We start from the raw sequence: 24356 nt of genomic DNA on the forward strand, positions 1-24356 counted from the left end.
AGCATTCTAAGCAACATAAAAACTAAAACATGAAGTATCACAACAGAATAAAATAAGATCTCCACCAAGACTACATTTTTATTTCTGAGGATCCTGTTTTTATGGACTGACTTCATGTTATGCACAATGTATCATCGCTTTTCTTTAATTCTAATTCTAACTTCGAGGTAAGGTTGTTATTTCAGATAATGAAGATAGCAGTATGCCTTAATCATGGCTCCAGAGAGTGGCAACATGTTGATTAGCACATACTAATAAGAAATTCACTGTATTCTGTACTTACGACAATAAAAACCTACTGAACCTATATACAAATGCATTTTTTAATAATAATAATAATACATTTTATTTATATAGCACATTTTTCATGCTCAAAGTTCTTCAAAGAAATTTTTAGTTATGTGAATGCTGGCAATGCTTATATAGTTAAATAGGTATGAAGTGAGTGAATTAATAATGAGATTAACCTGTGTTTCTTTTTTATTCATAACTTAACATTTAAAATATTTTATGGGGTTACTGCTATTTGCTATTTGAATCCAGGTCAGGCAGAGCATAATGCAGACGTGATGTAAATGTTTAATATATGTAATTTAGTTTAGATAGATAGATAGATAGATAGATAGATTTATGTTCCATGGTAAAAATAACATTTGTTATTACCTGCTAGCTTGGCCAGTGCAGGGTGGCAGACCCTGTGTTGTCTGCATGCCAAGGTTTTAGTGATGTTCTGGAGTTCATTTTTCTGTTCTTTAAAATGCAATCTGTAGTGTCATCACACGTGTTTCTAGGTACATTTGTACTCCACCCAGGTAATTAATCATAACAAAAACAAAAAAGAGAGTCATGTTTGAGATGAAACTTTCTTTTTGAACTCTCAACTTATTTCTGTGAACGTTTCCCATGCCCTAATTTCTGTGCACTGTATCACCTGGCTTTACCCCAGTGACTGTATTTGCCCTGAACGGACTGTCACATAATAATCATAAAAGCCACTACAAAGAGCAAAGTCTTATTAGTTTTGTGTTAAATGTTGAAAGTAAATTAGTGACTTGAGAATGTGACAATAACTGACTTATTGCCATCCCTTTTTTGTATGGATCTATGTTTTACTGTACAACGGACTGTATGGGTTCTGCAACAATACGACTACCAACAAATAGCCTTCTTTATACTGTTAAGTATGATGACAATAAACAGAAATTAGTTTATAGGCCAGTATTTACCTTGCTAAGTATAGTTCATTGAAGGACTGTGTAAAATATTAGAAATTTTACCACCAAAGCAGGCTTCCACCTATGGGTTACCAAGTCCTTCACCTTATATTCTCACAGCCTTCCTACTTTGTTCCAGCTGGATAATCCAATTTTCAGGAACTAAGTTGAATTGTTTATTGATTTATTGATTCTTTTTTCTGTGGTTAGTGGAGGCTCTTTCTTGGTCTGGCTTGCAACTTATGAAAACAAATCCTTTTGAGGCCATCTCAAGGTTGAACACCACTTAAAGGTATTCTGTCTGGTTCCCACCCTGATTCTTTTTTGTTCCAAGAGAGAATAGGTACCAATAAAATTCTTTGTCTAACTGAGAGAAAAACACACCATGTAGTGACATGCTGACAGTTTTGATGGGTGAAAAGGAAAACGAAGTAAAGAAATCTTCTGACACGTGAAGCTGGGCGTCATAATCAGCTTTGAGGAATCAGCTGCTTTAACACTGGGTGGATTATCCTTTTCTTTGCTGTTACAAATAATGGTATTGAAGTCGAGGAGCTGAAATGTATTTTATAAAGGAAGAAGATTAACTTAGATACCAACAATCATCTATAGACTGTCTTAAGGAATAAAAAGGCACTCCCTCCTGCAGAACGGAAACATTGATTAATTGACTTTTTAATATTTTTTTTGGCCAGAGGGTAAGCATCATATCAGGTACACTCATACATTTTGTGCACTTTGTTTGAATTGCAGTGAGAAAGTGAATAAAAGCTATGGAGTTTCATGTTACAACAGATTGTCAAAACAGCCCATTCTACTTTTACTGTAATCATTGTGCCAACCCCAAGGGCTTCTGCCAAAATTTGCACGTAGACACACACACACAATTTCTATATATATATATATATATAAACACACACACACACACACACTCACAAATGCATAGAGCATGTAAAGCTCTAAAGGCTAACAAAGATAAAGCAAACGTTAAAAAAAATCAAAAACACTTACTAATAGAGATGATAGCTCTATTTGGGTATAGTAAACACATTTTTATTTACACAGTAATAATCTTTAATACCTATTAGCAGAGATGTTCTTAAACATTTTCAACATAGTAAATCTCTTTGTAACGTCTTAACAGAGACCATAACTATTTTTCAACATTGGAAAAGTCTGCAGAATGTTTTAACAGAGATTTGAATTCTTTTTCTACAGAGTAAGACTTTAAAATACATAAATAGAAAAATGACCTATTTTTGATCCAGTGAAATTTAAAGATAAATGACCAAGATTTTAAGTATTTTTCAGTGTAGTAAACTCAGTAGAAATTGCAAATCCTTTTCAAGGCTTTAAAACAGAAAACATACAGATATCTATTTTTCGACATAGTACAGTACAATTAGTAAAGATCTAAACTTTTCATTAACATAAATTTCCAAAATATCCAATGCATTTTTATTTATCTGGTTTCCAGTTTTTGACTCTGCTTTTTTTAGAATGTTGCATTCAGAGTACAAAAGAATATAACTTTCTGCATATTTCATCCCATCACATCTTACACAGCATTGTCCACCAACTGTATTTTACTATAAGAAAAAAAGACATAAATCCCAAAAATCTATGTAAGTCATAAAGTAACCCTCCTTTAGTTTATTATCTGGAACTATTTTGTAAAATGTCCTCTATTCCCTCTATAATTTCCAAAATACATAGATATTTTAAGTCACAAACTCAGTGTCATGATTTGGTGCAAAGATAACCAAACTTAATATACACTGTCAAACATGTCTGAATGTGCAGCCTAACAAAGATCAGTGTTGACCTGTATGCAGCTATTTGACATATATGTTCTGTAACTGGTCTCATGCTTCTGTATGCACGTATTACAAAGTGTATAAGTCATGTCACTTTCTAACACTTAAAAGCTCCAATAGTCACTCAGATTAACAGTATTCTCTTTAAGCTCAATTTGGTATGATGCTTGTTCTTCATCACTCTACAGAGTTTGAGGTTTTGTCCCAGAGGGAAAGTGTGTTATCAAGTTCAAGTGTTGACTATGTCATATTGTGAATTTCCCCTTGGGGATTAATAAAGTATCTATCTATCTATCTATCTATCTATCTATCTATCTATCTATCTATCTATCTATCTATCTATCTATCTATCTATCTATCTACATATACACCGTAATAGATAGATAGATAGATAGATAGATAGATAGATAGATAGATAGATAGATAGATAGATAGATAGATAGATAGATAGATAGATAGATAGATTCTTCAAAACATCCTGAAACCCTAACTGGACTTTGTGGAAAATCGAGAGGTGTGCAGCTGCAGACCTCTGGAGCCCTGTGATTCAGGAGTGCCATTGTAAACAGCCAACTGGATTGCATGTTAATGTCACATGATTTATACATGGGGAAATTCAAATGCATACAGCAGCAAAAACATAAAAAAACTAGGATACAGACTCACAAGACAAATAATACAGCCAATCAATCAATCAATTGATAAATAAATAAAAATAACAGTGGGCAGAAAAGACCCCCAGATGCATTTCTTACAACACTGTGGTGGTATGATCCTGTCACTACAAGTTCTCCAAGAGAGTGTCTCCTGGAAGGGATGGAGGGGATTTTTCATGATGGCATCCAATTTTGCTACCATCCTCTTTTCCACAACAGCTTCCAGTGTGTCCATAATTCACCCAGTGATGGAGCAGGCTTTCCTGATGAGTTTGTTTAGGCATTGTGCTTTTTTTGAGCTCAGGTTGCTCCCCCAGGAGACAGCAGCGTAGAACACCACACTGACTACTATGAAATGAGAAAATAGTCCAGCCACTTGCTGCACACATCAAAAGACCGGAGTCTCCTTAGGAAGTGCAGTCTGCTCTGGCTCTTCTTGTACAGCACCTATGTGTTGTGAGACCAGTCCAGTTTGTTGTTTATATGAATTCCCAGGAACTTTCACATCCTCTCCTGAATGGCGACTGGTCACAGAGACTCCTTGGCACGTTGGGAGTCCACCATAAGTTCTTATGAAAAAGATTAATAAAGCTGTCAAAAATCAAAAAAAGTTTAGTATTATAAAATGATGTCATCATAAAAAAAATCTCCCACATCGTTCTAAAAGTAAGATATTAATTCTATTCAGTCTTTCCTTTGATATGTTTGATATGTTTCTTATGTATTTATGTTTTATTATTTTATTTTCTGGAAGCATAATGGTATCTCTGAATTTCCTTTTAATTTCCCATTTCTCTTTTTTTATTTGGTAGTTTAAAATCATCAGACAATTTAAACTGACCAAATTAAGAAATTCTTTAAGAAATCAGCACTGTCACCACTTGTATTGTTCATTATTCAGTTCACATTTCTACATTTGTTTCTGCCCCATTATTTAGCTGCAAGTGTAAAATTATCACTCCAGTTTTTAAGTGTTTCATTAATGCTGTATTTTAATAAAGGTCTAAGTTCCTAAGTGTACTGTTACAATAACTAATGTATCCAGTCCACAAGATAAAAGACATGGCTTATGGAATGCAAGCTTTAATTATTATTTGTTGCTAGTAGGGTATGTGTGAATGTATGTATATATATTTTTATACTATATTTTATATATATATATATATATATATATATATATATATATATATATATATATATATATATATATATATACAGTATATATAAAATAGGTTAATTGCGTACTATAACACTTGATAGACTCATAAGCTAGTGTGAAAAACTGCAACAATTAGCAAAAAATAAATAAATCAACATGACACTATTTGCTTAAGGAATTTAAGCTTTTATAGTTAAACAATTAAGGAAAGAAAATTTTGTTACATGTTTAGTAAGATGTAGATTATTTCAGCAATTAATATGACCGCATTAACAATTTGTCCTCATTATTAATATTATTATTAATATTCATATTAGTATTATTGTCTCTTTGCTAGTTGGATAATCGGCTCCCTCTGCTGGTTTTTTTGGTGGAAATTCCCAATGTAAAATACAGAAAATTTTGCTACTGCAAGTTCCTTTCCCACTTAATGAACCTGACAGTTTTAATAAAAATTGCATATTGTTTTATTTATGTCAGGAAAATATACTGTATAATAATATAATTTCCTATTTAGCTACATACAGAAGTAAAATAAAAATTAAAAAAAATGAATAGTCAAATTAATCTTTATTCTCCCTCTATCCATTCACTTTGTGCCCCTGCTTTTTACCATTATATAGTTATGCCAATCAAGGGCTGATCCAAGCGGCAAAGATTTTATAAGTAAATGAATAATTTTTTTCATTGTTTAACATCTTACATTAGGAACATTTATTTAGTACAAAGCACTCTAGAAGCCAATTAATAAGTATTATAAAACACTTCAAAATTTAAAAACATTTGGGCAGAAAATCACAGTAGTTCCCCTTCTGTCCCTTCATCTGTCACTCTCACAAAAATGAAAATAGCTGTTTATTAATTTGGTAATGAAAAAAATAACAAAGGCAGAAAATAAATTGCTATGTTTTCAAAGAAATTAAATTCAAGATATTATAAAAATGCTTATATCCTCTTTATTTAATTTTTTTTTACTTTTGTCCTAAAAGAGGTTTGTTCCTTTTGCCAAGGGGTTTCCTTTTATAGTGTTATGGGAAAGTTTAAAAGACATGTCACCTTCAAATACCTGTGACATTCTCAGTTAGAGTGAACTCACCTACTCACAATTAGAAGCAGCATAGTCAAATGAAGACTGAGCAGGACAAAGGGGAGCTTTTTCATTGGGGTCTATTTTGACAGCCTAAATTATTACCTATAATGAATTTTATTTTATTTGTCATTGCTAAAAAGCATTTTCTGCGAGTTTTAAACTCCATGGTTTAGCCCTGGACTACTATTTACATCACCTGTCGCAGTTCTTAGGACTGACTGTACAGGTGAATTATTTAGCTTCTGAGTCATCTCTGAAAATTAAAAAAATTGATTGATGAATCTAATAAAATAATTTTTAGTAAAATATATCAGAGACTTCATGGAAAAATAGGTGGTTTAGAACTTAAAGAAGTTAAATACCTGCTAGGGGAAACATTGCATTTATTATATTTTAATAATGTTCATACCATTATTATTTTAATTTATTTATTTATAAATTTAATTAATATTATTGTAATCATTCCAAACAAATAGATCAATTTTTACAAAAGATAGGATTGAAAACAAGTCGTCCCCCCCACCCCTGAGAGAGAGAACATGGCCAACAGAGTAAAACTTAAGGCTTGTAGACATACCTAAATTGATAAGTTTAATAGGACAATAGAGATAAATGGAGAAAAAAAGAAATGTGGAGATAATTGCTTCCTTGGTGCATTAAGAGCTTATTCTAAAATATTATTGATTAGATCCTGCCAGGTTTTGAAAAAATTCTGTACAGATCCTCTAACTGAATATTTGATTTTTTTCCAATTCCAAATAGTATAAAACATTGGTTACCCACTGACTTAAAAGAGGAGAGTTAGGATTCTTCCAGTTTAGCAAAATAAGTCTGCGTGCCAAAAGTGTAGTGAATGCAATCACAGTTTGTTTGTCCTTCTCCACTTTAAACCCATCTGGAAGAACACCAAACACAGCTGTTAATGGGTTAGGAGGGATTGTTACCCCAAGGCTGTCTGAAAGGCACTTAAAAAGTTTGGTCCAAAATGATGTTAATTTGGTGCAGACCCAAGTCTTTGTAGGGTCGCTCTTTGGATGTGTGGGTGTTTTGAGTTCCAAATAAATGAGGTTATTGTTGAATTTAATTGCTTTAAAAATAATTTATTAATGTATATTGGAATGTTTTGAAATAAAAAAAGTAGCTTAGGAAGAATATTCATCTTAACAATGTTAATTCTTCCAGGTAGAGTGAGATGAAGGGTTGACCATCTATGCAAGTCTTGCTTAATTTTTTCCATACAGACGGCGAAATTTTGTTGATAAAGAGCTTTACGTTTACTTGTGATGTTTACCCCTAGGTATTTAAACTGATCTGCGATGATAAAAGGGAAGGTGTCCAATCTAATATTGTGTGCTTGAGAATTCACTGGAAAGAGCACACTTTTAATCAAATTAATTCTGAGACCAGAGATCTTTTGAAATTCTGTAAGTGCTGTTAAGACTGCAGGCACAGAATTTTGTGGATCTGATATATACAGTACCATATCATCTGCATATAGAGAAATTTTCTGTTCCAGTCCTTCTCTGAAAATCCCCTTTTTCTGATAAGAATTTCGACACTGGACTGCCAGTGGTTCAATGGTGACTGCAAATAGCTGTGGTGACAAGGGGCAACCTTGTCTGGTACCACATTCTTGTTTAAAGTAGTCTGAACAAATGTTATTAATACAAACTGAAGCTTCTGGATTGGTATATAGTAGTTTGATCCATGCACAAATGTTCGGGCCAAACCCAAATTTCTCTAATGTAGTGAAAAGGTATTTCCATTCAATCATGTCAAATGCTTTTTCTGCATTCAATGGTAATAATATTTCTGAGGTGTTTGACTTTGTTGGTGAGTATATTACATTAAACAGGCGTCGAAGATTGGAAGATAAGTGTCAACCCTTGATAAATTCATGATCTTGTGATATTACCAAAGGCAGCACTTTCTCCATCCTTCTATCTATGATTTTTGAGAATATCTTAACATCATTATTCAGAAGTGAAATTGGTCTATGTGATGCACATTGTGATAAGTCCTTATTTTGTTTAGGAAAGACAGTGATTAATGCTTGGCGAAAAGTTTGAGGTAGAATTTGATTGTCTCTAGCTTCTGTAAATGTTGCTAATAGGAGGGGAGCTAGGTGAGTGGAGAATTTCTTATAAAATTCTGCAGGGTAGCTATCAGGGCCTGTATTATTTTAATTTATAACTAGTGATTATGGATTGTCTTCAAAATAATTTCTTAGGATTACTAAAACTGATTGTTGGTCTTCCCCAGGTTTTAGCAAAAGTGTTCAGTCAAGAGGCTCTGGAGTCCTACCTGCCTAAGATTCAACAAGTGATCCAGGACACCCTGCGTGTGTGGAGCAGCAGTCCTGATCCTATCACAGTGTACCATGAATCCCAGCGGCTCTCCTTTCATATGGCTCTCCGCGTCCTGCTGGGCTTCCGCCTTTCAGATGATGAGATGAAAAGCCTCTTTCATACCTTCCTGGATTTTGTGGACAATATCTTTTCCTTGCCTCTGGACCTGCCTTTCAGTGGATATAGAAAGGTCAGTCATCATGTGTCCCTAGCATAATATCAAGAAAGTGCATGATTTGGTTATTTTATTGACATGAGAGGAAATATTAATATACAGCTGAGTACTTATCACTGTTTGAGGTTTTGGGATTCAATTGATGATGTAACACTCTGGGTGTCTTTTTTTTAGGGTATTCAAGCTCGGGATATTCTTCAGAAAAGTATTGAGAAATCTATACTGGAAAAACTCCAGTGTAATCATGGAAAGGATTATGCTGATGCTTTGGATGTTCTCATTGAGAGCAGCAGAGAACATGGCCAAGAGCTGTGCATGCAGGAGCTAAAGGTACCCATTCAGCCTGTAGGATTAATTGTGTTTGCTCTGCTTATCATTTTCAAAATGTTTAATCAGGGATTTGGAGATTACTGAGTAGACAGAGACTATTGAGGTGTTACATTATATTATATTATCAAATTTCAATTGAATGCTAGAGTTTGGCCTTCTGAATATATCTTTGGGTCATGCAAGTTCAGCAATACCTTCTAGAGCTCTTTCTTCTTCCAGCTCTGTTTGCACAGCAAATGCCAAATAAACTAAGACAAAAAGTCAGCCACTCAACATGAAGGCTGCTAGGATGACAGCAAGCCTAAGAGAACATGCTAACTACACACAGTTTATAGGAATCACTTGATTAGTGCTATGTTCAGTTCAGTTCAGTTCATTATTTTTATATAGTACTCATCAGCTCAGGATGTTTATTCATATTTACAACTACAGTATGAGATCAGCAAAGTTCTAAACTTTACAAAATTTACAAATATAAACACACATAAAAATGCTTAAGCCTAATAATGCCAGAATTAGTCATGGCATCAGACCACTTGACAATAGAGAAGAGGAGCACAATTTCCAACTGCAAAAGCAATCATGGCCCTGAACTCAGAATAAAACTGCTCCATATCATTCTCCCAATGTGCAATATAGACCTTAAGTCAACCAGTGCAATTTGTATATATAACAAGTGCAATTTGTATATTTTGTAAAGTACTTTTATTACTATTCGGTTTGTTATTATTTTCTCTCTTCTTGTCTTTTTAACTCTTATGCCTCACACTGAATTGACCGCACCTTCAACTTCGTTGTTCCTTTGTAAAAGTGACAATGACAATAAAGATCTATCTATCTATCTATCTATCTATCTATCTATCTATCTATCTATCTATCTATCTATCTATCTATCTATCTATCTATCTATCTATCTATCTATCTATCTATCTCACAGACAGCCTACAACAAACACTGTATGCACACTATGTGTTGCTTTTGACATGGATCCACATACTAAATTATGTGCCTTTAAATGCATAAAGCCAAATTGGAGGTCCAAATCACCAGTCACCAGTAGAGGGAGGGCATTTTAGCTCCACATTCTCAATAGCAGCTTTAGGAATATGCTCTTTCTTTATGAGGACACGCAACTGTCATGGCATAGATTTAACACAGACATCCACTCTTGACTTCATGCTGACAGTGATCAGCATCCAGGACTTTTTTTTTTCTTTTTTTATAAAATCAAGCAATATTTTACAACATAAGGGGAGTAGGCTCACATCCTCGTCTTGAACAAGAGTCTCTCATCTGCTTTGGTAGACTCATTTATTCCAGAGTTTCTCTTTGGCAGAACCCATGTTTGCCTTTGGGTTTTTCCATTCTTCCTCGTGGCCTTATTGATGTTGTCAGCGCTAAATCAGGACCCTTCAAATTTTCTCACCACATAGAGCTCTCTCTATACAGTATTTGTTATTTCACTGGCAGTGCAGAGGAAACTCATCCAACGTGGCTTTCTTCTGCCTTTTCTGAAATGCTTTGTCGATGCCACACATGAAGAATTTTTGAATATCTTTTTCTCAATATTGTAGACTGCAAGCCAGCCTTCTCCAAATGTATTTTGACATGTGTTTTTCAAGTTACCGGTTACTGCCTTATGATCTCCATTAATGGCTACAGGCCACAAAAAGAATTCTAAAAACAAAATAGAAATTTATCTTAGCTGGATGTTCTTTAAAGATAACATCTCCTACACAATTATTGTACTTTATTTTTAGAATAAAGCGAGTTAAAGAACATACAATGAAGAACCAACTGAAATTTCACTCTTCAACCATCCCCACTCAAAGACTATTTTGAATAATGAAAAGGCTGAACATGTGCCTTTTTTTTTTTTTGTAGATAAGGATTACGAAAATCTGCCAGCATGGAGGCAGAGTGGTTCAAGGCTTCAGGGGTCAGGTTTTGTTTCTAAGTCTGATTATTATTTGCGCTATGATTGCTCTGACTACATATTTACTCCCAAATTGCATCTTTTATTAGCATGAGTGAGTATGGTAAAACGTGCCCTGCGAGTGACTGATGTGCCACCCCTGGTTGGTTGCTGCTGGTAGGGAGGACTCTGGGAACTAAAATTGATTACTTAAAACTTCTTTTAAACATGAACTCCTTCTATATTTAATGTTCTATTTATGTTTAAAGTCACAATCAGTTTTTTTAGAAAAAATACAGATACAGATGAAAAAGAATAGAAAAAGTAAATGCAAATTTTTGTTTAAGGAAATGGAAAAATATTTTTAAGCTAATCAATGCACTTCATGATGATGAGTTCAATTATTTTTTAAATATCAGTTACTATTTTAGTACTAGGGTGTTGTACCGTGTTAGCCATTATGAATGTAGAGAAAAGCCAAGCAAAATGACACCTTTTATTGGCTAACTAAAAAGATTACAATATGCAAGCTTTCGAGGCAACTCTGGCCCCTTCTTCAGGCAAGATGTAATCAAGTTACTATGTTACAATCTAGTTACTATTTTAATAAGGCAATACGTTTTTTTGTCAAAAAACACTTTTTGAAATAAATTGAACTATGTTTAAGTGGATTGACTAATTTTGTTTACAACTGAACTGAATTTAACTTTGAATCTATTATCACATGTACATAGTACATATACCAATATTAAACAAAAAAAGACAATGTCATACTTTGAAGGGCTGCATGGTAACGCAGTTGTTAGGGTTAATGCTTCACAGATCCAGTACTTCCATACTATTTTGCACCATCATCTTTTTTATTTGACTGCATTTTATTAAATATTGAGTTCTTTACTAAGTAGAAATGCCAGTATATGGCATGTGAATAATGAGTACCTCACAATTTAATTGAGTGCCCTTTGCACCCACACTTCCAAAAACCTTTTTGACACTGACTTGTTTATCAGCAATATGCACTAAAGAAGTAAAACGCCAACTGCATTTTCCGCTGAACTAAACTTGACCCTCTCTAAGCATAAGTGCTAATCAGTTTGTACTATACAAGGTCATCAAAGGAAAACTATTTTAGTTTTAATAACCTATTGCTTATGGATTGAAGTATTTCATTTAGAGCAGCTGACAAATAATAGCGGGCACTGTGGTCTACTGGCTAAATAGCAAAGACAGTGGAATTTAAAGCACTCATCTACTCTGTGATCTTGAGCAAGTCAGTACTCCAGTCATGAGAAACTTTGTTTTATAAATATGGAATCTATCAGTTGCTTTAGGTAAAATGTTTGCCTACAAGATCAAATATAATGGAATGTATTTGTTTGTTATAGAATATGCTAATTTTTGAAAGCTGAGAGCAGCAGAATGGCACAATAACTGGCATTACCTCCACACAGCTCCAGGAGACTGGATTTTAATATTGAGTCTGTCAGTGTCTGTGTGCACTTTGCGGGGTCTCCCATTGTTTGTTTGGGTTTCTCCCTATGTATGCTAGCTTTCTTTCCACATCTCAAAAATGTCTGGGTTAGGTTAGTGGTTGGTCACTATGTGTGAATGTTCCCTGCTATGGACTGGTATCTCCTTCAGGGTTGGTACTTGCACTGTATCTCTGTATCTGACACTGATGGCATACATTATGGTCTCTTCATGACCCTGTAATTATATTAAATTATGGATAACTATTCACTGCAGCCTTTCAATGAAAACATCTGTAAATCGCTGAAAATACAGTTGAGACAAACAAGCATCAAATTTGGAAACTTTCAGAGGTCAATGTGATCTTGTACCCTTAGTTTCTAGTTTTTAGGACACTTAAAGCTGTTGTCAGTTATCAGTCTCAGCCAAGCAGTTGCCCAGTTTCCAGTGTAATCATGGGAAATATGATTTGGTCTGCTGTAGTCCATGAGACCAATCCAGTTAAATTAAACTGAATGTGATGACTTATGGTAAGGCACTATAATCATTTGAGTATACAGTAGTGATGGGTTATTCATTTTAACCCCAGGGATGTAGGTAAGCTTTTAGTTTATCATTTACTGTATTGTTGCTTTTGGAGCTTGATAAGGATGATAATTCTTCATTTACAAATGTAATAGTTTGTGGTCAACGTTTTCACACTCATAAACTTAGGCACTCATGGCACAGTCAACTGCCCTAACAATGTGGCCCTCCTGATGTGGTGGTGTATGTACAACCATCTGCAACTACCTGCTCTGAATAAGCACATGAAAACATGATCATCCATATATCTTTTCATACATCTAATATACAGAGAATTGCAACTATATTGTTTTTTGTACTAGGAGAGCTGCTGTTTATTAATATTTTCATAAATTTCAGTAATTTGATTTTAGCCACCATGTGATCCACCCCTTCCCTTCCATGAATGTTGAACATGTGAAAAGTGTACGTAAGACTTGACACAATACCACTCTACTTAGCTCTGGATTTTCAAATCAAATATAATGCCTGAGACACAGGGCAAATATTTATATTGTTTTTGCTAAAAATGTGGATGTTCTTAGAAGTTTTGAGCTAAAAATGGATTATTATAATATGTAAATATTCTATTAAGTTTTAAAATCTGAAGCTCTGACTTAACTTCACGGAGGTATAACATATCCTTTGCATTATATTGTGAAAAATACTGCTGCGCAGGAGCCACATCAAGACTTATGGTCAATTTTCACTTGGAGCGCCAGTTTAAAAAAACTACTGTCTGCCAAAAATTAGAAAACTCAGGGCCCTCTCTTTCTTTACTAAAAAAAAGAGGACAAAAATGACACATCTGCGCTCCTATTGGACTCTTCTTTTTATATTTGCTAACTTCTTTTTCCAAACGTCACTTGCCGTTTCTGTCTAGACCACTTCTGGCACAATCTGTATGAAACAAGAGGTTCTTTAGGCTTTGTCTGGAAACTGAGCCAAGTTAGGCCTCAGTCAGAATGCTGGGACAGAATGCAAGGTTTTAAGGAACCAAAGGCGATCCAAGAGTGTTTCCCTTATGAATTGCACTTTGTGAAGGAACTCACTGCGCAAACGGAAGCAGCACAAGGGCTAATCCCCTCTAATACCTTGCACGGCTAACTAAGCACTTGGATTGGATTTCCTCTTGATTATCAGACAGCGACTGACCCATGTGTCATGTGTAGGTTAATAGCTTTTGGCAGAAACAAGATTATCTAAAGCCATTTCATGTTTCTTACACCCGCTGACCTGACCCCAGAAATCTGAAATCTAAAGACGCTTTCTCTTCCTGTGAGAAGGGACTGCCATTCCTGCCAAAGCAGACCAGGCTCCAGAGAAAAAAGAATGAACAGCTTACGGTGTACCAGTATCAGAATGGGGTGTAGACAAAGGCCACTGCCCAGATGAGGGGCCTCTACTAGTACTGGGGTGATGAAACAACCGCTCTTTTACTTCTATAGCTTTGGAGGTTCTGGGAGAAGACTCTTAAATGGTAAACGCTTAAATATTATCATTACCAATACTGAGCCAAATAAAACACTCATTTCTCTACTCTGTTGATTTCCTGAAGACATCCTGTTTTTCCTCAAACATCCGCAATAACATGTTTGTTAGGGGAATTCGAGTTTACACTGGGTAATGGATCCAGCATCCCCAACCCCAAAGATGTATGTGTTAGTGATATGAAGTTGGCCCTGTGTGAGTGGGCCTTGCAATAAACTTGTACTCTGTCTGGAACTGTTTCCTGCAATATACCCAGTGATGTTGGGATAGACTTCAGAATCTTACCAGAACAGTACAATAGTTTCTCTCCTTTGGTCCTTCTGTGGGTTTGAGGATAGAGACTGACAATACTAATACTACTGAACAAAGACAATGTTGGTTTCAGTGGCTTTACAGGCCCACACAGAACATATGTGTTCATGTGAGATATGACAACCAATCCCAAGAAATATTGGGGCACAAGCGGAGTCACCCCGTTTAATTATCAAACATAAATGGTTCACAATGGTGCAGAAAAATTAACATATAACAAATTAGACAGTTGTTATAACAATCAAGTCTGGTTGGGACATCTGCCTCACTTGAGCATCAGTCTAGAATGAGATGCTGCCTTCTGAGAGCGCCTGAGATTTATAGTCCTCCGACTGGAAGGGTGGAGTCAGTTGCCCTCACTGGGCTTCTTCTCTTAGTTGTGGGAACAAAAAAAAAAGATGATGCTGTTAGCAATAGGTCCCCCCTCTTGTCCCAAGGTGGAATTGCATACTCAAGATGAGTCGGGGGTGATCCACAGACACACGTTTGACACCATTTAATTGACTGTTTAATAATATAATTTTAGAACTGAGGAAATGTCATGGCCTTTTCCTAGTATGGTAATAGTGTGCACCACTATGTCTAGTACAAAAAAATATTTGTGATATGGCTATGGTAATCTGGCATTGGATATGAAGTCTTTGATCGGATAGGGAGAGTCTATCTCCCTCTATCTCAATCTCAATGGTTTCCTTAAAATACAGATACAGAGAGAAAGATTTGTCTTTATCTGTATTGACTGAGAGTGTAACAGAGCTCAAATTGTACAAGCCAGCTCTGGGAAAAAGGAGTCCTTGTAGTCAGGTGTCCATTTGTCATTTGTGTCGATTACATTCTGACTAGTTCAAAGGGCTTGATTAGTCTTTTTCACAAACTTCTAGTCACACTTTGATGGGTAAACCTACTTCCTGTTAGTTGGCTCGCACTGGATCACATTTATTCAATCTTTCTCTTTTCATTTCCAAAAATTGATTTTTACAGTAAAAAAAAAAGCTTCAAAAGTGGGCAAAGGCTATGTATTTTTTGGAGGAATTCCTTTGTAATTATTAATGTAAATTTATTTACTTTCTGATGCCAGTATGTTGAAATGTGATGGTAGCTCACTCTATTTTGATGGATGTCAGTATACTAGAATATAAAATAAACAAGGTAATTTAGCTGTTATCTTACAAATTATTGATATTTGATTTATGTTGAACTATCATTTATCTTCATATTGTTTCCGATATTTTTTTATGTTTGTTGTATAGTAGTTATTAAGTTCCCCAATGAAATGCACAAACATAACAGCATAAGATGTAGTTTTAAATTTATTTACTGTGTTAGTTAATGTCATTATAAATAAGTTAAGTTGTGTATACTGACCAGGAGCAGGTGCCGTTGCATAGTCAAATTTTACTGAGAATGCACCCAGTGTGTGATTTTTCATCAGCGCACACATTTTAAGACAGACAATTGTACTTTCAATTCCCATGTCGGTAGGGCACCAAAGTTGTTCCAGCACAGCAGTAATCTTAGGACAGCGTGTAAACTTTATGTACTCATTGGATCTGATGCACCAGCCACAAACATAAATAAAGCCATAGTGTATAACAAAGTTTAGCCCTTTGTTTCTTTTGATAGAGTTGATACATTTCCTTCTCCATGCTTCTCAGTCAGGCAGCTGTGAAACATCAGGTAACGTTGTTTTTGCTTTGAATTTGAACACAGAAGGACACAACAGAAATCTCTTGTGTGTTTTTGATAATCAGAAGAGAGTTTGCCTGTCAATGACACCATCTTGGAAGAAAAAATGCTTAAGTATTAAGTAGTCTAATTGGCTGAAACAGTTGCTCTTTGTATATGGTGAGGACTCAATTTTATCTAGTGAGCAACCAGTGGGGATGGCTCAAGATGAGAGTGCCTCCCTTGTGGAAAAGCCCCGGTTACATTGGAGTTGTGACCTGTATGAGGAGGGTCAGATTTTCCATTCTTTGCAAAGGTCAAGTGAAGTTATCCTGCTGTGGAGATCATTACAAACAGAAGCCTGATAGGTCATTTGAGCCAAAAGAACCCTCCTTAATGGTTGCTTTCTGTTGTCTTTGGAAAGTGGGAAATGAATACTGGTGCCCAGTGGAAAAATGGACATGGTGGGAGAGCTGCCTCTGCGAAGAGAAATGGTAAATTGAATGGGTCATAGGGATAGAACATGAAAAAGTGTAGTATGAAATTTGTGAACCTGACATGGCATACTGTACATGCATGGAGAACACAATCTTGAGCTAGCTGACCTAGCCGTAGAGGTGTGCAGCTACATTACTTGCACTTGTAATTGTCATCAACAGGACAGCTTTGCGTTCTTTCTGTTGCAACCTCAGGCCACCATATATTGCATATTCTGCTATGTTGTTTTTCCAAAATATAACTTTTTAGTTGTGTTTTTGCTTTTCTCCACCATATTGCCAAGTAGCTGTTAGCAGTTTCTTGATTTCACTTTAGCCGAAGTTTATGGATCAATCTTTTAATGTCACTTTTAACAGATATGTTTGCTCCCTTGCATAAGTTTTGTAGTCTGTTTAGTTTTCTATTAATGTTTCATAACTGTGTGATTGTGAGCATTCTGGCCTGCTGCCCTCAGTGAAGAGTAATCTGTGGTTGAAGCGAATATTCTTTCTCGATATTTTATGTTGTATTTAGCATTGTGAATGGAATATCTGACTGGGTTTTTCCTTCTCATTAACTTTTAGTTAATGCTGTTTGCTTTTATTGAGATTTTTAACATCCAAGTGAAATAACGCAAATGAAAATGATTTAATTTGAACCCCAATAGAGACCCAATTATCTAAGCCAACACAGAAACAGGAAAGCTTCCTCCATTAATAAACTGGAAAATCACCTAGGCGTCTAACCCCCTCGAGTTCAGGAGAGCCTGTTGCAGAAGGCACCGGAACCATCCAAAGCCCTTCCTATCCTACCCTGAGCTCTGCTCCTTAGGGCCTGTTGAGTCTCTGTCAGAAGTAACAAAGCAATGAAATTGTTTAAGTTGATTAAGCCAACAAGGTGCACACAAGAATTTCCTGCTTGTTTCAAAGCAGCGGCAAGTTGAGAAGCAGCCAACATGCTTTCAGTCAGATACCTGGGTGTGATGTTTTAAGACTAGTCTAAGCAACGCCAAATTTTATTTTCATTTGCTGGAATGCATGTTCGTTTGTAGCCGAGGACAGGGCTATGTATGAAAAGGGATGCCTTACAGTTTATTGTTGCTGTTCTCCTGTCAATGGCATTTTACCTCTGGCAGAAGCTTTTGCTTTCACGGCCAAAAGTGTTTTTTCTGCTTTTTTTTTTTGTTAAATGAAACCCTAGCTATGATAACAGGGATTCTTCAGTTGTCTGTCAATGTCATGTTTTTTCTTACCTCAAGAGATGGCAGGGGCAAAACTGCTTGAAAGAGGAAATTATTATATAAATCTATAATTAGAAAAGAGAACATTCCATGTTTATGCGTTACCTGCCAACCGGATTTTCACAAAAGATGAATACTGTAGACATGAGAAGGCCTCACTCTGAACTCTGTGTCTTTATGAAGGCAGCCTGTCTTCACACTTGATTTCATCCAGAAATTTGTGTCTGCCCATTGTAACTTTCTTTAGTTGGTCACCATGAACAAAGAGTGAGGATATATTGGGACACTCGACCTTCACTAGACTAAGCAGTTGTCTCATACCTAGAAAGCCAAGCTAAATTACCTGAGGGGAAATTCTTGGTTAATGTGGACCTTGAGCAAGATGGCTGCAGTTTAATTAGAAATTTGAAAAATTGTGATGACAAAGATTTGCAGGCAACAGATATCTTCGAATTTTAGTGTATTTTTATGGCTTAGGCAGCAGCTAGGAAAGTGGACCTTATAGTTGGGAAGCCAGGGCATGAGGCCATGAACTTCAGTTGTGTGGGGTGCAAGGTGAGGCTCAAGTAATTTCTGAGGGAGAGCAGAGTTCATTACTAACTTCTGCACATGTGGTGACATGCATTAGCAACACATAGACTGACAAGGATTTTAAAACATGGCCAGTACATTTAAAATTATCTACATGAATTTACTGTAGGTGGTTGTTTGCCACGTTGTTTCATACTCATGCTTACAAAGACAAGAATAATGGCATGCTTTCTTAGCTGTTACTCAGAGGAGGAAAACCTTTGGCTTTTTGCAGGATTCCATGAGAGTACAACCAAGGATTGTAAAGTTTATAATACTCTGTTTAACATCATGTTTAGTTAAAATGTTCAATAATTGTTATAATTTAAGTACTTTTTCCTCCACTGTATGTTAGACATCTGTGGAAAATTACAAGAAACTACACTTGTGAAGTTCATATGCTTCATGCCAGCATCTGAAAGGATTTCAATTTAGTTTTTGTAGCTTTTTAGTTACTTTAAATGTTCTGTTTTTCGAACATCATAACTGTCTAGAAAGAAATGGGCCATTCAGCTCAAAACGGCTTGCCATTCCTATTCCCTTAATACCTCCAAAAAAAGCACAAAATGTGTTTTGAAAGTAAAGTCCTACTGTCTACCACACTACTTGGTAGCTCTTATTCCATGTGTCTATGAATCTCTGTGTAAAGAAACAATTTGTTAATGTTTGTGTGAGGTTTACCCTCAACAAGTCTCCAACTGTGTCCCTGTGTTGTTGTTGAACTCATTTTAAAGTAACAGTCTCAATCCACTGGACTAATTCCCTTCATAAATTTAAACACTTCAGTCATGACACCTCTTAATCTTCTTTTGCTTAAACTGAAAAGGCTCAACTCTTTTAATCTTTCCTCATAATTCAACCCCTCTAGCCCTGGAATCAGCCTAGTCGCTCTTCTCTGGACCTTTTCTAGCGCTGCTATGTCATTTTTGTGGTCTGGAAACCAAAACCGCACACAGTACTCTAGATTACGCCTCACCAGTGTGTTATAAACATTGGGTGTAACCTCCTTGGACTTGTACTCTACATGTCAGGGCACTGTATTACCTGGCATTCTGTTTTATCTTAGCATTTACTCTGTCATGAAGCAATGACAGCATCAGATAACACATAGCAACACTGGGATAACTACACAACTGCTCTTTCCTTCTATAACTTTGAATGTTCTGTGAGGACATTCTTAAACAGGAAATATTTACATGTTATCATCAATAATGAGACAAATAATTGTGGCTCATTCTGCTATGCTGTTGATTTCCTGAGGTCACACACATTCCCTAAGAGACGTATGTTAGTGGATCCAGTGTCCTGGGCTGCAATTCCACATTGTTATTCATGTGTGGGTTTCTACAAGTACTGTGGTTTTCCTCAAAGTTACACAGGTTAGTTGGTGATACAAAATTGGTCCTCTTTGAGTGTGGGTGCATTTTAATGGGGGCTATGATTGTGTCAGATATTGTGATTTATTATTTATTTTTCATAGCAAAAGTATTTTGTTTGTTGTTTTGTTATTGCATTTGGTCACTACTTTGGCCCTTGCTCTCATGTAATGCTAGGAAGCTCCATTGTGAAGTCACAATGTGGAAGTATAAAAAGTAATGATGTGCTCCTCCTGCCATCCAATATTTTGGATTTGGTGTGCAGCATTTAGAGGAAAGGTTTAAAATTACTATTCAGCACAAAACAGCCTTGGTATGCTTTCCAGACTACAAATTCTGGCAAAGTAATTTTGATTTCATTTTATTTAACTCTCCACAGCCTGAAATGGGGTCGAATATGACTCCAGTTACATAAAATGCCATTTTTTTGGTGATTCTTTTTTTCTACTTTTACATGAAAGTTCTACTATCCTTCCTTAAATTATTAATTTACAAAATGGTTGAAATTTCCTAAATGTTCAGTTTACAAATTTATAGCATTAATAAGTTCATGGGGGTCAAATTTGACCCATTTTAGACAAAAGTGTGAGAGCAAAACATCTATTTATTTATTTGTTTGTTTGTTTTAATCATGATAACTTTTTTGCACATTTTGACTTGATTACCCCGTAATGAGCAAAAGAAAACTTGATGATTCTGAAATTATTCCTATCTTTGAATACTATAAATATTGTATGAGATACACTATTTGTACTTTCTTCATTTGCTCCGAACACATTTACCATTTGTGTAAATTCCATACCCTAAATCAGCAAGGACTCATGTGTTTGTTTGAGTAAAAATATTTACTTTTCTAAATCACTGAAGTCAATTTTATAATTATTTGTTTTGTGTGAAGGGATAGGTGTTTTGTTTTAGATTAATATTGAGTCGATTAAAATTTTAGTGTAACATTTTTTCATAACTTTACACAAATTCACATATTAATGGAAAAAAATTTTATATTTGAGTTTTATGCCTAAAAATAAAAAAAAATGCTAGGATCAGATTTAACAGCATTTCAGTCAGTGGTGTTAGAAGAAACATTTTTGTCAAAGATGGGCTCAGTTTTTGACTTTACCTTTCGGTCCCTGACTTTGATTTCACCTCCTCCTTTCTGATCCATAAGGAAATTTTTCCCTCTACCTTTTACTATTTGTGGCAGAGTAATATGGCACTTTTGTTGACCAATTTCTGACATTTTCTTTTGTTTTGATTATATCATAGCACTTACTGTCAAATGAAACAACGTCAACGTCAGAAAACACCTTGCATCTTGAACTGGCACTGCCACATGCACTGTAACTGTAGAAGTGAGTGTGTGGCAGCATATGATATCAACTGTTATGAATTACATTTGACAACTAGGGTTACTTCCTTAGCTCTTTGATTTTTGAAACTAAGGGGAGACTTATTTTAACTTTTTTTCCTCCCTAAATGTAACATAAGAAAGAACTAATTTTTTGGAAGAAATGAACAAAAAGTAAAAATGTAAAGTGTAAAAAATAAACAGAAAATTATCTTTTGTTGTTAGAGAAATCATTGAAAGGGGCACAAAACTAGCTGGCAAGATAAAGTAGAAAAAGAATTCAATATAGTCAATTGGGAACTAAGCAAAGAAAACTTAACTCTGAAAATTTAAAGAATGACATTGGCTTCGGAAATCAGAGGGCTAGAAGAAAATCAACTTGAGGAAATAACTGACACATGCTTTAATAAGGAAGGAGAGTTTCTGGCTTTTGATTTCCATTTTTTAGTTTTGACTTCTTTCTCTTTAGGACTGTCATCTTCCCTCTCTTACGACACCTTGATTTTGTTAAGAATGAGATTTTTGTCTTTTTTTTTTTGGATTTAATTTCTGCATATTGTCATGTCATGTCATTTTCTAACCCTCTAAATCCAGATGAGGCTTGTGGGGTATGGAGGTGGGGGGGCTGGAGCATATCCCAGCTAACATAGGGTACAAGACAAGAACAAAACATGGACAGTCACCAGTCCATCGCAAAACGAACACACAAACACACACATGCCAATATAGTGTTACCAATTCACCTAACCTGCTTGTCTTTACACAGTGGTAGGAAACCAGAGCAGCTGTAGGAATCCCATGCAGACATGGGGAGAACATGCAAACTCCACGCAGGGTGGGACCCAGGACATGAACCCTGGTTTCCTTACTGTGAAGCACTGTCCCACTATTTTTGTAGCATTTTTTCCATTTTGTTAAAATTATTTGTACAAGCCACTGTGTGTTATTGAGTCTTTGTGTGCATCACTACATTATTTAGAAAAACTCTGCCTATTGCTGGCCACATATTTAGGACCACAAGAAAAAGAAAATGGCAACACACTGCTGCTATCAAAGTTGAAATCTGCTTGAGATGAGTCTGAACAATATGACTAAATTCTAAAGAATTCCCAGTAAGAATTCTTTATTAAAATATTTCAGACTTCATTTTTGCTTTAATTTTATTCTTGAAGTTCTGGTGTGTGTTTGGTTTTGTTGAAACATCATTTGACTTACCCATACTTCTGACCTTTGCTTGCTTTTGACAGTTCCTAGGGCATTTTCCATTAATTAACATATTTACTTCCTTCTGTCACATTCATCAAAATTTATTATTCAGATATGGCACTTCTAGTTAATTACTGATGTATGAGTCAGAGAATAAAAACTATTAATTGCTAAGTTATTCAGTCTGGTTGGCAATAGTAGGCCTTTCATTGCAGCAATCCATGTTATGTTGTATGCCATAAAGCAATGACAGACTAATTTAACAATATTGTTTTCCCTTAGGAATTTACCATTGAGCTTATCTTTGCTGCCTTTGCAACCACTGCCAGCGCCAGCACATCTCTGATCATGCAACTTTTGAAACACCCTGCAGTCTTGGAGAAACTACGAGAGGAGCTACGCAGTAATGGGATTCTACACAATGGCTGTCTTTGTGAGGGAGCGCTCCGTCTCGACAACATCTTCAGCCTCAAGTACCTGGACTGTGTTATCAAAGAGGTGCTACGTGTCTACTCGCCTGTCTCAGGGGGCTATCGCACTGCCCTGCAGACCTTTGAGCTTGATGTGAGTAGAAGAGAACATTACGTGTATTTTTCATTTTGAAACATTGAATTGAATGGAAAGCATTTATGAAAAGTAGGAAAAGATTATCTCTGCCCATTTAGATATGTTCAGTGTCATATTTCAAATTTCCCTGTAGTTCTATCTATTTTAGTTTTGAGCCACTGATGCATGCTATGTTTTCCCCTTCATTCCTAACCTAACTTGTTTTTATTTCAAACTATTTGCTTACCGTAGTCTTCTAGAGCAGCAGTTCCCAACCTTTTAGGCTTTTCATTTATGAGTACCCCCTCTCTTCATTACACCCACCCATCCCTCAAAAAAGTTTTTTTTTTTAAATTTTCTTAGGTTAGCTAAATAATCAAACGACTCAAATTAACCTAATGACATTTCATTTTTGATTTTACATTTTACAGTTTATCTCAATTTTTTATAATAGCAGCCTAACATAAGATCAAAACAAATAAAAACAGCATTAAAATAATTTTTACCCACATTAACTTATGATGAAAGTACGTAATAATTATTCATCTTGATGTACAAGTCTTCCAATGTGGCTCTTAATAATTTTAATGCGATCCATGAGCTTGTTTCATAGATCTTTTTTTAGGTTTTAAAATCAGGTTCAAATGAAGACAGATATAACCTCAAATCAGGAGCTGCATCGAGCTTATTGCGATATTTATTCTTAACATATTCATAAGACGGGAATGCTCTTTCGACAAGCTCTGTGTTCGTGAAAGGTAATAAATATTGTATTGCTTCATCACTGAGTTCTTGGTACTCTTCTTTCACTGCTGTCTAGAAGTCAATGACATTTCTTTTTTTGAAATCAGATTGTAAAGAAGAATCAGTCAAAAGTTCAATCAATTTTTGTTTTTCAGAAACTGATAGTTTTTCGGCTTGTTGAAAAAGCAATATGTTGAATGGATTTAAAATCCAGTTATCTTCATTATTTCACTTCAGAAAATACTGTCTGAACGACACCTTAAGTGCTTTTAAGTGATCTGTTATACTACTTTTTACTACTTTTGACAATTTCAGCTCGTTCTCAGATAAGAAACTGTGAAGTGTCTCAAAAAACTTCACCCTGGTCTTTTTTGATACATGATTCCCAAAAATCCAATTTCTCGATCATAGACTCGATTTTGTCATTTGTCCTTTTTTTGATGTTTTCCGCCATTACCAATATTATTTTTGTGTACCCACCAACCAGTCCACTGTACCACAGGTTGGGAACCGCTGCTATAGAGTGTCAAATTAGGCACATTTTTGGTTTTATCCCAATTGAACTTACAGCATTTGAGCTTAAATTTTACATCGGTCATAAATAATGGAAACAATGAATTCTATTAAAATTTCCAAAACATCA

General features: G+C 35.4%; 1 protein-coding gene across 1 annotated transcript in view; it reads left to right on the forward strand.

Annotated features, from left to right (window-relative positions):
* Positions 1-24356, forward strand: part of LOC114651640 (cytochrome P450 26B1) — a 71120-nt gene that overhangs the window by 42586 nt on the left and 4178 nt on the right. Inside the window, exons 3-5 of the mRNA XM_028801462.2 lie at positions 8199-8474; positions 8634-8789; positions 22706-22987. Coding sequence (XP_028657295.1) covers positions 8199-8474; positions 8634-8789; positions 22706-22987 — 714 coding nt within the window. The remainder of the gene's footprint in view (positions 1-8198; positions 8475-8633; positions 8790-22705; positions 22988-24356) is intronic.

The sequence above is a fragment of the Erpetoichthys calabaricus genome, chromosome 5 (genome assembly GCF_900747795.2).
Source record: "Erpetoichthys calabaricus chromosome 5, fErpCal1.3, whole genome shotgun sequence".
In the NCBI taxonomy this organism is placed as follows: domain Eukaryota; kingdom Metazoa; phylum Chordata; class Cladistia; order Polypteriformes; family Polypteridae; genus Erpetoichthys; species Erpetoichthys calabaricus.